Here is a 16,230-nt window from a genome sequence, read left to right as displayed (position 1 = left end):
AACAGAGGACACTGTTTGTGTTATTTTCCTTCCTTTTTGCTTCTCATTTTGTCTGACATCCTCAGCAACAGGTTCTTTTTGAAACACTGAGCCCATCATCTGCAGATGCTACTGAAACGAGCTCAGAGCACCTAAACGGACACACAGCACCCAGGTCACGTCCTGCTCAGGCATGGAAACACCTGAGGCACAGCAGACCAGGTAGTATTAATGCACACAAAACTAGTTTATAACAGCTTCTTTCCAGCAACCATCAGACTAAAGACAAAAAATATATAAATATACCATTATAGTTTTTATATAGTATATTACATGGTATACTGATGTACCATGTAATATACCACTGTATATACTAATACACCTCAATAACTATTTATTGAATGGCTACAGTGTGTTTTAATACATTCACAGCTTATATTCTATTGCCATTCATTGTTGTTTAAAGGGGCAATGAGCTAAATTGTTTCAGCGCAAGGTTTGCTGTTGTGCACTGCGTGTAGACCAAAACAAAGTGTGTAATGAGCCACACCTCCCTCTACCTCATCCACCCACTCGCCTTGTTCGCAAACAAAACTGCAAACACACTGAGCAAAACAATATCATCCTTTTGTGAAACATGTCGAACTTATGACATTTATGTTGTTACTTACCATCCAGGAGAAGAGCTAGCTTCCAGTCAAATTGTAACTTCATTAACTCTCGCAGTACTTTTCTCTTTGAAAATACCAGGCTAATGTTATTCTGGGTTATGTCCCTTTCTCTATCTGCAACTTCTTCGCAAACAACCGTTTTTTTTTTTTTTTGTTTTGTTTTTTTTTTGAGGTTATGTCGGTTCCTGGTCGACTTCTGGTCAATGTTTCATTCCGCTCTCCACCATTTTGCTTCGAAAATATGCGCTGCCATTGCTCACTGGCTGAAGCCTTTTATAGGGAGGGAGGGCCAAGGGCTCTGAGAGAAGGAAGGAGGCGGAGGTTCACATGAACGTATATGAACACGCGGCCGGACCGGCTGGTAAACACAGGGCTGGAGATCAACACAGAGAGACGGTGTGTGACGTTATGCTGTACTCTAAATTACACCTATAGTTCTTTACATCGCCATTTTTTCATTCCTCTAGTCTAGAAATGATGAATTTCCACTTATTGCCTCTTCAACATGTGTTATTGTGTGTGCTCATGTATATTTAAAAAAGCAAACTGAATGTCTGTTTCATATACATATGTAGTGAAACATGTATTAAATAAAACCGTGTTTTGTAGTTGAACTTTTTTAAATCATGTTGTTTTAGCATAACACTCCAATATAATATTAACTTTTCAGGTAAACATAATGAGGTTATGGAAATAATTTCCATCTAAGTAAAATTGTTTAATTTACTAAGAAATAATTTTGATTACTGAACAAATTATTAATATTCTGGTTCAACTTGATGTATTGAGCCACTTTTAGTTACTATGATACACTCCAACTAGATGTGGGTAAAAATAATTATTCCTGCAGTGGATCCTGTAGGATCCAGATGGAAAGAGCTCACGGATGCATTGTGTCGCATGTTTCTATGTAAGATATGAAGTCCTTTATATGGTGGAAAAGCTATGACATTATATGCTTATTTTTGCTGGCATTTATCTATATAAACACATAAATGTTTTTAACAAGTTTATGTTTTGTAAAAGAAAAGAAAAAAAATCGATTAAAATCGGAAATCTGATTTGGTCATAAAAAATCAGAGATTTTATTTTTAGGCCATATCGCCCAGCCGTAGTTACCACATACACAAGGTCTTCCCCAGCAAAAGCTCAAAGGAAAATGATTTGACATGCATGTCTGTTACTGTGTTGCATGTAAATCCTAAGTGGTCTCAGTCTTGTATCTTTAAATGTTTCTAAACCATTTTCCTGCAATACTCCATTTGCATAACACTTCTTTAATGATTTTAACTCGACCTAAGTTGAACTTTCAGCTGAACTCTGCACCACACCATCATTTCAGCTCCATGTCGCTGCAACACCATGTGATGCAATATCGGACAGGATGTTCTCATTTACCGGTTTTTATCAGACCTAGCTGTGTTTGGGGATGTTTGGTGACAACTACCGACTCTGTCCCGCTGACTTTAACTAATAAACCGTATATACTCACGTCTGACATCATTTATTTCCGAAGTCTTACAGATGTAGATCATAAAAAACACATCACTCACTATGTAGCTTTGGGCTGCTTGATGAGGATGCAGCATTGGTAAAGGTAAAAGGAGCTATTTCAGGTGTCATCTGTCAGAGGTAAATATAGGAACATAATGTTTTTATATGTGTGAGGATTTTAGAATGATAGAAAGTATGATTATAAGGCAGAGAGTGTAAGAATTGGAGCTGTGGACTTATGGGTGAGGAACCCTGCAGAAAAATTAAATTTTCTGACTCTTTGCATGTGGACGTATTCAGTTTTTCAATCATAACTACTGAAACATTAATGTAAAAATATTTCGCTAATACTGCATTTAAAATGAAATCAAGGTTTAATGATGGAGTTGGGGGGGCGGGCCACCCTGGATGGCTGGTGCCTGGCGGGGTCAGTGGCTGCCGATCCTGACCCGCCTGGGCCTGTGCCCCATGACCACGGGGGGCTTTGGGTCCGGGGTCGTCTTCATGATGGATTGGCTTGGGTTCGTACTCCGGGATTGTTGCTGATGGCCCAGGTCTCTGGGCCACCCTAGCCTGCCTCTAGCCGCTGTAAAGGCGGGGTCACATTTGCCTGATCACACTCACCACTCCTCATCACTGATCACTCCTCATACTCTGCATGTCCGTGATATGTTTTTTTATCTGGTTATTATTTAGGAACTCTTGATTACTGTCTGCTCTGTTTTTCAGTAAAAGCCACTGGAAACTTTCTGGTGTGTTGCTTGTACAAGGACAACCACATGCTACTTTTTCCTACAAAAGCTGCCACACAGCAGTTAAATAGATCCTCTGTTCAGCCTCTCTTATTGATTAAGCAGCTAAAGTTGGCCTTATAAAAGTCACTGTAATTATTGTATTGTAAATAATAAAAAAAAAAAGGTTGTTAAACGGATCTGAGAAGCAGCTAAATCTGGCAATAAATCCATTAAGTTGGCAGCATCAGGTACAACAGATAGAAAAGAACAGAGGAAGTTCTTGAGTTAGAGAGGAGTGAAGGGGCTCTCTGTACCCCCACAATCATACACTTGAACTGAGCTGGATCTAAAAGAAGGAGGAAAGCTGCTGTAGCATCTCTGCGTTGTTTTGACCAAAGTACGTCACACATTTATTTAAGAGCTCAGGAAGTTGCATCAGCTTGTAGCTTCCTTGCTGCTCCTTCCATTCCCGCTGCTCTGTTTCTTCCTGGTGGGGACAGTTAAAGCCTTGTCTGCTGCCATCAGTGTCCCTGCAGATGAAAAACCATGAGTTCTGGCAATTCTGGTCCTGGTGTTGCTGTTTTACACCCTGCTTTTTCTGCCTGGTATCATTTATTCCCTAGCAAAGAAATACAGATGTTAAAGAAGCTAAGCCTATTGCAGAGCACTGAGAAGCTTTGACTCGGGTGGTGGTTGACGCGCCTTGTCGCTGTCATTTAAAACAATAATAAATGTCCACTTCTAGTTGATGTGCAGACCTTTTCCATTTATTCTGCAGTCATCCATTTAAGACAAACAATATAGTTTTGTTAACTCGCGCACTGCGCCACTGCGCCACTGCGCCTCGCGCCACTGCGGTCAAAAACCTTTTTGCCCTTCCGGGTCAAAACACCTGGTGACATAATGACGTCTTCCTCTTATATACCCTTGTCTATTACATTTCAGGTAACAATACAGTGCCCCCTACTGGGTACATACAACATCTTCAATAATTGGCTCCTATACACCGGCCCCAAATTGTTAATGGCAGACTGACATAACAATTTAAACACATATCAATGAAAAGAAAGGAGCCAAAAAAAAAAAAAAAAAAATTATTGTTATCCATAAAGTACGTCATAGACCAGGTTACACTTCATGAACCAAACAAAGTTTTGTCACTGGCCTTTCAATAACATTGGCCTTAGTCTGCAACTTTACAGAACGTACAAGTCCTTGTTTGTCTGGAAAAACCTCCAGAACCTTTCCAAGTGGCCATGAACCACGTGGAGCTGAAGAATCCATGATCACTACAATATCTCCAGGTTTCAAACTCCTCTTCCTCTTGTTCCACTTTTGTCTTTCTTGGAGCAAAGGTAAGTACTCCTGGATCCATCTCCTCCAAAAAAGATCTGAGATATATTGGACTTGTCTCCAGCGCCTTTTCACATACAGGTCATGCTGTTCAAACACTCCAGGTGGCAAAGCTGGTTTTCCCTTTAAGAGAAGAATATGGTTTGGTGTGAGAGGTTCCAGGTCATTAGTGTCATCAGCAAGCTTGGTGATAGGACGATCATTCAAAATGGCCTCCACTTCACAAAACACAGTATGAAGCCCATCGTCATCCAGCTTCTGTTGATGTAAGATAGAACTGAGAACTCTTCTCACCAGGCGGATCATTCTTTCCCACACACCACCATGGTGTGAGCCTGCTGGGGGATTAAAGCTCCAATGAATTCCAACCTGTGCCATAGTTTCTTGAATCTTGTCTTGATTCAAAGCATTGAGAGCTTCCTTCAATTCTCTGTCTGCTCCAATGAAGTTGGTGCCATTGTCTGAAGTCAGATGTTTCACCTGTCCCCTCCTGCTGATAAAACGCCGTAATGCATTAATGCATGCGTCTGTATCCAGGGAAACCGCTACTTCCAGATGGACGGCCCTGCTTGCCATACAGGTGAAGATGACTCCATACCGCTTGCAGATTGATCGTGCTCTCCTTACTTCAACTGGTCCAAAGTAATCTACTCCTGTGTTGGTAAATGGTGGTAAATCAGGAAGGATTCTCACCTTTGGCAAATCAGCCATTTTTTGTTCCACAGCTCTTCCATGGTAACGCCTACAAAAGCTGCAATCACCAATAATTCTCCTGACGGCTGAATTGCCATTTGTGATCCAAAACTTCCTTCTCAGCTTGGACAGTGTGTGGGTTCGACCACTGTGACCTAGGTTCTGATGAATGTGTCTAAGAATGAGTGTTGAGATGTGCTGGTCTTTGGAAAGAATGAGTGGATGCTTGATTTCTTCTGGCATTGCTCCTTTGCTCAGTCTTCCTCCAACTCGCAGAAGCCCATCTTCCAGAATTGGATCCAGCCTATATATGGGACTCTGTCTACTCACTGTTCCTCCTTTCGACAGAGCAGAAAGTTCCTCGCCAAATTTCTGTCGCTGACAGTAGCAGATTATGGCATTCTCTGCAGCCGATAACTCATCTAGAGTCAGAATGCCACTCCTAGTTGTTGATGTAACTCCTTTTCCATCAACTAGCCTTGAAACAACCTGATGTCCATGCTTATTCAAGCTGCTTTGATCCAACAAAATAGCCTTTAATCTGAGGATCCAGGCAACTGCGAATTTGAGTTTCCTCCAGTCTGAAAAGTAGGTTATAAGCTGGTCAGTTGGGCTGGAGATGTCACATACCTTGATGGCATTTACTGTCGTCTCCCTTCTGAGCTCTTGATCATCAGAGTCCATTGAGACATCCAACACAGTCTTAGGCCATTCCTTCTTATGCCTCCAAAGAAATGTGGGACCTTCCAACCATCTGCTACAGTTCAGAAACTCAGAGATCTTCATTCCCCTTGATGCGTCATCCGCTGGATTATCCTTTGAGCCAACGTGTCTCCATTGTGAGGGTTCAGATATTTCTCTGATGGTTGAAATTCTGTTGGCCACAAATGTATGAAACCGTCTGTCCTTGTTGTTCAGATATTTCAACACAGATGTGCTGTCCGTCCAAAAGACTGACTCCTCCACCAGAACGTCCAACTCTGTCTTTAGCAATAAATCCACTCTGGCAGCAAGGACGGCTGCTGTTAACTCCAGTCTGGGAATTGTTACAGTCTTCAGTGGTGTCACTCTGGCTTTACCGAGCAGGAAAGCAACATGGATGTCATTTTTCTGATTCAACATCCGGATGTATGTCACAGTTCCATATCCCTTTTCACTGGCATCTGCAAAGTGATGTAGTTGAGTGTGCTTTATCTTTCCAAAACTAACTGGCTTGATGCATCGTTCCACGCTGAATACAGTTAGTCGATCCAAGCCCTCCAACCACCTTTTCCACTGAGGCAAGATGTCATTTGGTAAATCTTCATCCCATCCACATCCTCTCCTACAAAGCTCTTGTTGCATCATTTTGGCATGTAAAGTTATTGGTGCTAGAAACCCTACCGGGTCATACACAGAGCTGATAACTGACAGCATGCCACGTCGGGTCAGAGACTGTTGTTTCATATCCATTTTGAATCTGAATGAGTCCGTCTCCACACACCATTGTAGACCCAAAACTCTTTCCACTGGCAGTTTATCTCGGTCCAGATTTAACTTCTTTAGATCCTTGGCTCTTTGATCTTCTGCGATGGCCTGCAACACATCACGACTGTTGCTGATCCATTTTTCCAAGTGGAATCCTCCTTTCTGACACAAAGCAGTAAGATCCTTAATCATTTGGATGGCTTCTCCTTCTGTGGCTGTACTCTTCAAACAATCATCCACATAGAAATTTTGTTTGATGGACTGAACCACCTCATCCAAAAATATAGACTGGTTATCATCAGCTGTTTTCCTCAGAGCATAACTTGCACAACTAGGAGATGACGCAGCTCCGAACAGATGTACAGTCATTCGATACTCTATGAAGTCCTGAGTGATGTCCCCATCTGGCCACCACAGAAAGCGAAGAAAATCTCTGTCTTCTTCAACAACTCTCACACGATGGAACATAGCTTGAATATCACCAACAAAGGCCACAGGTTCCTTTCTGAAACGAAGCAGAACTCCAAGCAACGAGCTGGTAAGATTAGGGCCTGGCAACAGTTCACTGTTTAATGATACACTTTGAAATGTGGCTCCACAATCAAACACCACACGCAAAGATTTTTTCCTTGGATGGTAAACGCCATGGTGGGGAATGTACCACACTTTCCCGTTCTTACAGTGGAGTTGTTCCTGGGGCACTTGTTCTGCGTAGTTTTTACTAATGAGCATGTTCATGTACTCCGTGTACTCATGATGTAGTTGTTTATTATTCAGGAATCTTTTCCTCAGACCTTGGATCCTTTGCTTAGCCACTACAATGTTGTTAGGCAGATGCACTTCCTCATTCTTAAAGGGCAATTTCAAACAATATCTTCCCTCTTGAAGTACTGCTGAATGTTCCATGATTTTTAAAAATTTGAGGTCTTCTCTGGACATCTCATTCTCCTTTGGTTGTTTTTCATTAAACTCATGGTTGTACTGTTTGACCAGCATTTCTTCGAGCTTACAAACAGAGATCCTATTTACAGTAGCCAAGGGCAGCTCCACCTCTGACGCACCACTGTTACCAGTCAGTGGGCCATTGACCACCCACCCCAGCACCGTCTGAATAGCATACGGACCATTTCCGCAACTATTAATGACCTCCCATGGTTCTAATATTTTGGGGGCGTTGGTACCAATCAACAGGTCGACGGTTGCCTTTATCTTTGGGATGTTAATCTTGGACAAATATGACCATTTTGCAAGCTCTTCAGGTGTAACCATGTTGTCAACATTGACTGGCATTTTTGTCTGTGTGAGAACTTCTGGAAGAACATGATAGTTGTTACTGTTCAGACCAGAAACCTCCAAACCAGTCAGCGAGTAGGCTTGAACCACTGCTTGTTGTCCCATTGTGCTCAACAAAACGTTTGTTCTTCTCCCTGTGACTTTCAGTTGCTGCATTAGATGTTCCGAGCAAAATGTTGCTGAACTTCCGGAATCCAAAAAGGCATAAGTTTGTATGAAATGATTTCCCTTTGCACTTCTGACCTTTACAGGGAGGATGGGCAATACACACCGATCCGGACCGGCCCCTGTATGTCCACATATTTGGGATGAAGTTGGTTGGTTAAATGTTTCCTGGTGTTCCAATGTTGATTGTCTTTTAATGTGAAGCACAGTGGGATGGGTTTGGCCACAAACTTTACATGTCATGCGCCTGGCACATTCACGGCTCATGTGTCCTACACGTAGACAGGCAAAGCAAACCCCTTTGTCCCTTAAAAAGTGAATCTTTTCCTTGTGCTTCTTCTCCTTGAACTGGTTGCATTCCTCCAAAGAATGATTTTGACCACAACCAAGACATCCAGCCCTTTTAATCCTTTCTTGCTGGGATGTTGACTCTTTGTCTCCCTCTAGTGTTTCCATAGATGTTACAGTGGTGGCCACAATGTTTCCCTTTATTCTGGTTCTAGGTTGTGTTTTAAGCCCAGAAAAGATCTTCCCGCCAGCAGCATTAGGTGAATCCTTTATTTCTCCAAACAGGGGATCAGAAAGAATACTGACACGACGCTCAATAAACATGACCAGGTCATTAAAGCAAGCTGGCTGATTTGTGGTCTCCATTATGTCATGAGCTATTGTCCTCCATTGCTCTCTCCATTTAAAGGGCAACTTGGATATAATAACTCTCATGTTTATTGGCATATCCAGCTCCTGCATGTACTGAAGCTCCTCCATCACATTGCAGCATCCTCTCAAGAACAATGCATAAGTTTGTAGTGCTTTAACATCCTCAGATTTTATTATTTGCCAAGTCAGCGTTTTTTCCATATAAGCAGATGCAATTTTGTACTGGTTTCCAAAATGCTTGTGAAGAAGATCCTTTGCCACTGCGTAGCCGCGCTCTGGAGTCATGTGCTGACAGCTACGCACCAACTCACGTGGCTGCCCTCTGGTGAACTGCTCCAAATAATATAGACAGTCTGCCTTCCCAGCCTTTTTCTCCACTCCTTGCTCAAAGGCTTTAATGAATGTTTTGTATCTGTTTTCCTGATTTGGTATTTTGTAGTTGCACTGTTGTCTTGATGCTGCTGTAGCCCTGATGCTGCTGTAGCCCATTGCTGCATTTCTTTTGGTCGCACATCCTTTGATAGAGTTTTATCAGGTTGTAATGAACATTGTGTTGAATCCCTTTGTTGCGCTGGTTTACTTGCTTCAGGTTTATATTCTGTTGCCAAAGGATTTAACATCTTGATGGATTCGGTTTTCCTTTTTCCTTTTTCCAAGTATGAGTTCATACCATTGGTGTGACCTTGAGAAGAACTTCCTTCGTCTGGAGCTTGTAATACAGCCAACTTAGCTGTTGATGCAGCTATCTCAGCTTCCAAATCAAGTTGCTCTCTTTTCCTCCTCAGCTGCTGTTCCTGCTCCTCCAAAGCATGCTTGGCTGCTAATGCTGCAGCACGAGCAACAAGTGCAGCCTTTTCTGCTGCGGCCTTTCTGACAGCAGAAGATGTGGTGCTTGACCTGCCACTGTGATGGCTCCTATGACTTGAGCGTTTGCTGATGTTAGAAACGCTATCCTCAGGATTAATGTCATCCTCAACAACATAATTTTCCTTAGCATTTCCTTCATCACATGAGATCCATCCTTTTGTATTAGCAATACACTCATTAACAGATAACATTTTTGCTTTAAACCACACATCATGTTTTTCCTTTTCATCTCGAGGCAGTAAACCCAACAAAGAGTTATGCATTTTTATCACATCACCACACACTTCAATCAATTGTTCAAGAGCATTTTGCACCTGTGTTTTATCCTGTTTTAACATCAACTCTTGAATTGTTTTCCTTATGTTCGCTGCTTTATTTAATTTTGCCTTTCTACCAGATTGCAATCTTTCCAATTCATTGGCAAGCGCCTTTGACGTAAGCTTAACCACGCGTTTTTCAGTTTGTGCTTCGTCATAGTCAAACGCACTACTAAGTGCTTTGTCAGTTTGCACATCAGCTCCTTTTAAGTTAATGTCAGACACCGCATCGCGCGTCTCCATTATGAAATGTCAATCCGGTTACGATTCGCGGCGAAAGAACGCGCACAGTTTATTGCTACTCCACTTCGGGAACCAATGCATTGGATTTATACCTAATTTTGTGTGCACACATTTAACAGGCCATATTGTGTAGCGCTACAAATACCTCGATGCGTTGGGCGCCTTGCTGTCGTCCGGTAAACAGGTAATCCAGTGATCCGGTTGTCAGATGCTCCATATCCAGCTCAGCCGTCGCACCGTTGCTCCAACTTTCCCCTTCACCTTTACCGCAGACGTTTTCCAATCCGATCCAGCAGCTAACCTTGTCCTCCGTACTCCGATCCGTGCCAAAGTGCCGAAGTAATCCACAAAGTTCCAACAGCGTAGGTTTTTGACTAATGTTAAAGAAGCTAAGCCTATTGCAGAGCACTGAGAAGCTTTGACTCGGGTGGTGGTTGACGCGCCTTGTCGCTGTCATTTAAAACAATAATAAATGTCCACTTCTAGTTGATGTGCAGACCTTTTCCATTTATTCTGCAGTCATCCATTTAAGACAAACAATATAGTTTTGTTAACTCGCGCACTGCGCCACTGCGCCTCGCGCCACTGCGGTCAAAAACCTTTTTGCCCTTCCGGGTCAAAACACCTGGTGACATAATGACGTCTTCCTCTTATATACCCTTGTCTATTACATTTCAGGTAACAATACAGTGCCCCCTACTGGGTACATACAACATCTTCAATAATTGGCTCCTATAACAGACATGACCCAACTTTTGAAATTGTGACTATAATTGCAGTTTACTTCGGTCCTCTGGCAGATCTGTTTCTGTATGTTTTCATGAAGAAAGTCTGTGATAGACTTTTAGCGGCTCTGTGTTGCTGCAACATGGACCAAAATGTGAGGAAATCAAACAAGAATGGTGACACGTGGGGAACAGACAATCTTGCAGGGGAAGCAGAGAAGAAAGATGACATTAAAGCTTGAACAAGGAAGAGACAAACTCTCATTTACTCAATTCCCAGTAAGTTATTACAGAAAAGAGGCTGCGCTGTAGCTGATCGTGACTGCCTAAATATTATATTATAAAACCACCTTAATGCTAATGCTAATGCTAATGCTAATTAAGCACTTTTCAGTCCATACGGTGCTTTTTCTCTATCATGCTCTCATTAATGAATCTGCTGGAGGCCTAAAATAAATGATCTGTACTGTTCCAGAGTCATGTTAAATAATAATCATAAAACATGATTCTTTGCATGAAGAAGCACGTCATGGGGTTGTTTTTGGAGGGATAAAAAGGTCTTTTTTATTACTGTTTTGTAGATGTGTATGTTCAAAGTTGTAGGGTTTTGTACAGTTTGGATACTAAACAAACTTTCTAAACATTCAAATGTGTCGGCTATTTATTTTGAGGAAATAATTTTATGGCATTTTTACATCCATTGTGAGTTTGTAAAAACAGGAAACATTTTCCATCTTTCTGTATTCATTTCTTTGCAATTTGGATCCTTCCCACTGCTAGTTTAGTTATACAAACGCTAATTTTGACACTTGCTTTTACATGAAAGACATCATCATAAAGGGGGAGCACACTTGAGGTCACCATGGAAACAGAGGACAATATCAGCCCTGTTACTACCCCGTCTCAGACACAAATTTTCCTTTTAAATTCATTAATCAAGTTTAAGCCTGATTACTTTTCAAGGCTGTAAAAGCTAATCAGTCAGCTTATTTTCCATTTTTTTGTTTGGTAACTTTGTTTTGGCTTTTTGGCCTTTGTGTTTATGGTGTTTCAATTTTGCCAGAAACATGTATGTTGTACATTTAGTATAATTCTACTGGAAAACGTATTATTACAGCCAGGCTGACAGGTGTGTCCCTTAGCGGTTGGTTGATGACCTCAGTGAATAACAACCTTTGGCTTTGAAAACGTTTTAAATCGTGTCGTTTGTTTTTTAACATTAATTACAGAAGCGAGACACAACAGAAAGGTTAGAAACACAATGCTTTAGGTCTTTAATTTGCTTTAAGTTACTGTTACGTGACACTAGTAGTAAAAAGGAATGTCATTCATGCAAAAGTCTGGCTGCAGGCTCTCGAAGGTGCAGTCGGTTGTGGCCATGTTGCAGCCGCCACAGTGGCAGCTCAAAGCCACGGGGTAGGTGACGGTTGGGTCCACGCCAGGCAGACAGTCAGGAAGCTCAACTGTCTTATAGTAAAAGTCCTGGTACGTGCACACATCCTGGCGCATGTTCCTGTACCGGATCTTCATGACGGGGTCCTGGAGGGGGACAAATACCAGCAGAAAGTGTCCTTTCTCACTAAACTGTGCAGTTATATCAGATATAATGTGACTTTAAGAGCACAAAGGTGACTGAATCAGCGGTTACTTGTTTAAATGCTTTAAATCTCTTTAAATGGGACTGTAAAAGTTTCTACTTGGAAAAAAAAAGATGGTTGCAATTAATTTCCAGTCCAGTTTTGAGGTAAATGTGTAGGCATACTCCCATGAGTCACTGGGATGTTTTTTAAAGTCTTTTTGTTACACCATCAGAGAAAGTGTGGGATCAAAATGTCTCAGAATTAAAAAAAGGAGCAAGCTAAAGGGATTCAGATTAGTTGTTCTCTTTATTTAGAGGGGAAGGATCCGAGCTGTTGTAGGCACCTACGTTCCTCTTCCAGTCAGACACAAACATCCAGACTCAAAAAATGTGCACCAACTTTCCCAGGACGGTCCCAGAAAAATCACTATATTTCTATACTAGTCATACTTTGACTTTACATAGCAGGTACTGTCTTACTGAACCCTGAGCTCACATAATGTACAATATTTGATCTCAGATCCACATATGTTCGTTTAACAGAAGTGCACCTTGGAGAACCACTTTTCCATTATCTTTGCTAAAAAAACAGCTTAAAGTCTTTTTTATCTATTAATAATTGTTTTAACCTAATAAAGAAAAAATGCAGTATATGTATGCATACATATAAGCATACATATGTATATAAACATACTGTAAATGTATGCATGAAATGAAATAAAAAAAACTAAAACACATTAATTTTTGAGGTTTTTTCCATTTATCCTTTTGGTCCAGAAAAGGGGCTAAAGTAGAAACAACTTATCCCCATTTTACTAAACAAACTAGTTGACTCATTTAATGTCAAAGAAAGTAATACTTGCCCCCATACCTTCACAACGTTTAGTCACTCCCTGACAACGCAGGAAACACGCCCGCTAAGGGCTTATTTTTCAAGATTTAAATCTTCTATAAAAAAAATAAAGAGCATGTTTGCAGCAGATGAAATCAGCAGAGCGACATCTAACCCGTCATTAACCCGAGTCTCTGCAGCAACTATTAGTCCAGCTGGTTGAGCTTCAGCTGATGGGGAGTTTGACTTGTGAAAGATAGAAGACTTTTCCCTTCATTAGAAAAAGAAAGACAATAAATAGCAACAGGAAACTACAGCTGCAGTCAGAATAAACAGAAAAACCTCATTAAAAAAACTGTTTTATGATCTCATTTCTGTATAAACAGGAAAACAGATAAAACTCGTCCATCCAGCCACTGGAACTTCCTGCACTTTTAACCAATAAAAGTAGTTTAAAAAAAACTGCATAAACTTTGTGTGTAAACTTTCTGCATATTTAGATTGAAGTCTTGTAATAAATAGTTTTCTGCTGCTTTCAGACTTACACAACCCAAAATGCTGAAAGAAGATTAGTCCTGTTAAAATACTCTCCATCTACACGTAAAGCATCGGTTGCCTGGTTTCACGTTTACTTTGTAAAAGTAAAGTTGAATGAAAATATTTCAAGCTGTAAATAATCCACAAAGAAAAACTGACATTGTGCTCAGACTGAACAAGAAGATGCATTTATGTTCAGCTTTGTCTTTATATCATGACTACGCTTTGTTTAGTTTGTATTTCCAGACTGAAATCATAAAAAAGACAAATTCTAGATGCTATGAAAAATTCTTCAGCTGGCTCGTTAACGATGAGTGTGGCTGCTTCAGCTGATTTAGCTTTATTCATTCATGCAGTTTCATAAGTTTTTCTTTATCTATTTTGTCCAATTTATTTATTCAGTTTATTTAAAAAAAATATATTAATAAATTTAAAATAAATAAATCTTTAAAAAGATTTTATCTTTATTGTATTTTAACCTTTATTTAACCAGGCAAGGTATATTAAGAACAAATTCTTATTTACAACTGTGGCCTGGCAAAAGGTTTTTTAAGGAAAATAATCATTTTTAATAAATATTTTTTCCACTTTGTAAAAAATCTATTTCGTCCCCCACCTTGGTCAAGCAGTGGCCGCTGCAGATGGTAGTTTCCACTCGGTGACACGTGGGACAGCCGTCCTTCTCCAGGGACACCGTCTGGTTGACGAGCTGGCAGAACGGCAGGTTAAAGCCCGCTGAGGATGCAGAGGGTTCAGATATGATGCAGTTCATTGCTCCTCGTGTCTTTACCAAACCTTATAAAATCAGAACTCAGACTTTCATTTGAGTTCATATTTCAGAAATATAAATCTCATTATCTGCGTGAAATGTCTGTAAAGGGATTACAAATAGCTGTAAATGTGGGAATGTTTGATTTTAGTTGGTTTAATGTCAAATTATTATGGAAATGAATGAATATACAGAAGAATCTGAATTACATGTGGAGCTGTTTAATATGAATTAAGCTGAGTCATGATTATTCAATTACATGTAGAAGCAAACTTTCTACATTTACTTCATTATCCCTCACAGCAAAATATATTGTCAACTTGAGACGTTAATCTTCTTCTAAGTTACTCATACCTGCTGGAGCCAGGGACCAGAATAAAGAAGAGACTCCCAAAAGTAGCATCATGGGAACCGTCATGGTGCTGACCTGTGCCACCATCCTGCTGGGAACAAAGTGGATTGTATTACTTTGTTTATCAATAACTCAATAACTCGCAGGTTCCTCATCTGCCAAACATACCGCACTACCCAATCTGTTAGTGATTAACAAGTCTGAATAACTAATTATAACCATAACCATAACCATTTATTAAACTGTATTTATTAAATAAACATGAGCTGTTCCCTCGTCCAGCACAAAAATGCATTTATCAAAATCTTTAAAAAAAAAAATCTGGATGTGAATAATTTACTATCTGACTGTCGCTCAGACAGTGACTCACCTCTCAGGTGTCTGCTGGCAGTATGAGGTCAGCTGTGCTGTTCAGGCTTTATACAGCACACAGGGCTCTGCTGGAGTCTGATGCTCAGGACCAAACATGGACCAAACGTGGTGAAGGTCATGCAGCTTCAACCTGTTTTTGTTAAAGAGATTGAACATTGCAGTGTTTTGAATCTTGATATTGATCCAAGGATTAGCCTTCCAGTGAATTATCTTTTGCATCCTGTTGGGCTCAAAAGTCAGGATTATAAACAGTGCCTTGCTCAAGCACACTGTGATGGAAGCTAAATTAAGCTTACATATGTCCCATATGGTCTAGCGGTTAGGATTCCTGGTTTTCACCCAGGCGGCCCGGGTTCAACTCCCGGTATGGGAACGTGTATTTTAAGCAGACCTTGAAAGTAAATCCGCTACCTGCAGGTCAGCCACCAGATGCAGATAAAACACAGCAGGATGTAAAAGGATGAAGTATTGTTCTAGGTTAAGACCTGTCTTGTCAAAGCGACATGCTGGCTTCCTGTTTGGTGTTATTCACTTAAGACCTTGATCCTGTTGTATGAAGAAACAGCTCCTGTTAGGATTAATCTTTGATTAGGGTAAGATGACACAGTATCATTTAATTTATTTGGATTTCATCCTCTGGGGTCATTTGGGTTGTATTTCATTTATAACAATCATGTCACTTGTTCCACGTCAAGAACACGATGTAAAAATGGACACGTTCAGCTGTAGAGCTGGAAGTAGCGCATAAACCTGAGCTCTTGAAGCCTATTTTTAGACCTAACTTAAACTATATAGATTAAAAGTAAAATAAATAAAATGAACATAATTACATTGACTGAGAAAGCAAAGAAAAATCGCGTTATTATCTCTTAATATGATCAGATAAACCTAATTTTAAAGGCACCACCACGTCAGGTAAAATAATAATAATAATAATAATAATAATAATAATAATAATAATAATAATAATAATAATAATAATAATAATAATAAAAGTGTTTTCTTTACACATGGTTTACAGCAGGAGTCCACTCCATGTCAGTGACGCTGTTACGCAACCGAGCGCTGTGAACGCAGAAGCGTGCGGAACTTAACATACACACTCGTTTGGAATCGGCTTTTAAAAAC

At 40.4% G+C, this 16,230-nt stretch overlaps 1 protein-coding gene and 1 non-coding gene across 3 annotated transcripts; one reads left to right on the top strand and one right to left on the bottom strand.

Moving 5' to 3' along the window:
- Nucleotides 1-11,920: 11,920 nt before the first annotated feature.
- Nucleotides 11,921-16,146, bottom strand: lhb (luteinizing hormone subunit beta). 2 transcript variants are annotated; one of them, XM_042010925.1, is made up of 5 exons: nucleotides 16,111-16,146; nucleotides 15,101-15,232; nucleotides 14,733-14,821; nucleotides 14,226-14,344; nucleotides 11,921-12,200 (listed from the first exon to the last, which is right to left on the bottom strand). In XM_042010925.1, exons 3-5 carry the CDS (start codon nucleotides 14,815-14,817, stop codon nucleotides 11,967-11,969), a joined length of 438 nt encoding a protein of 145 aa, XP_041866859.1. In that variant the 5' UTR covers nucleotides 14,818-14,821; nucleotides 15,101-15,232; nucleotides 16,111-16,146; the 3' UTR covers nucleotides 11,921-11,966. The 2 variants fall into 2 exon arrangements, with proteins under 2 accessions (XP_041866859.1, XP_041866860.1); XM_042010926.1 differs by lacking the exon at nucleotides 16,111-16,146 and having other exon boundaries at nucleotides 14,733-14,818; nucleotides 15,101-15,224.
- Nucleotides 15,404-15,475, top strand: trnae-uuc. The gene has a single exon. It is a non-coding gene; the product is annotated as a tRNA-Glu (tRNA).
- Nucleotides 16,147-16,230: the final 84 nt, after the last annotated feature.

This window comes from Melanotaenia boesemani, chromosome 16, assembly GCF_017639745.1.
Source record: "Melanotaenia boesemani isolate fMelBoe1 chromosome 16, fMelBoe1.pri, whole genome shotgun sequence".
NCBI lineage: Eukaryota > Metazoa > Chordata > Actinopteri > Atheriniformes > Melanotaeniidae > Melanotaenia > Melanotaenia boesemani.
This window is presented reverse-complemented; position numbering and strand designations above follow the sequence as displayed.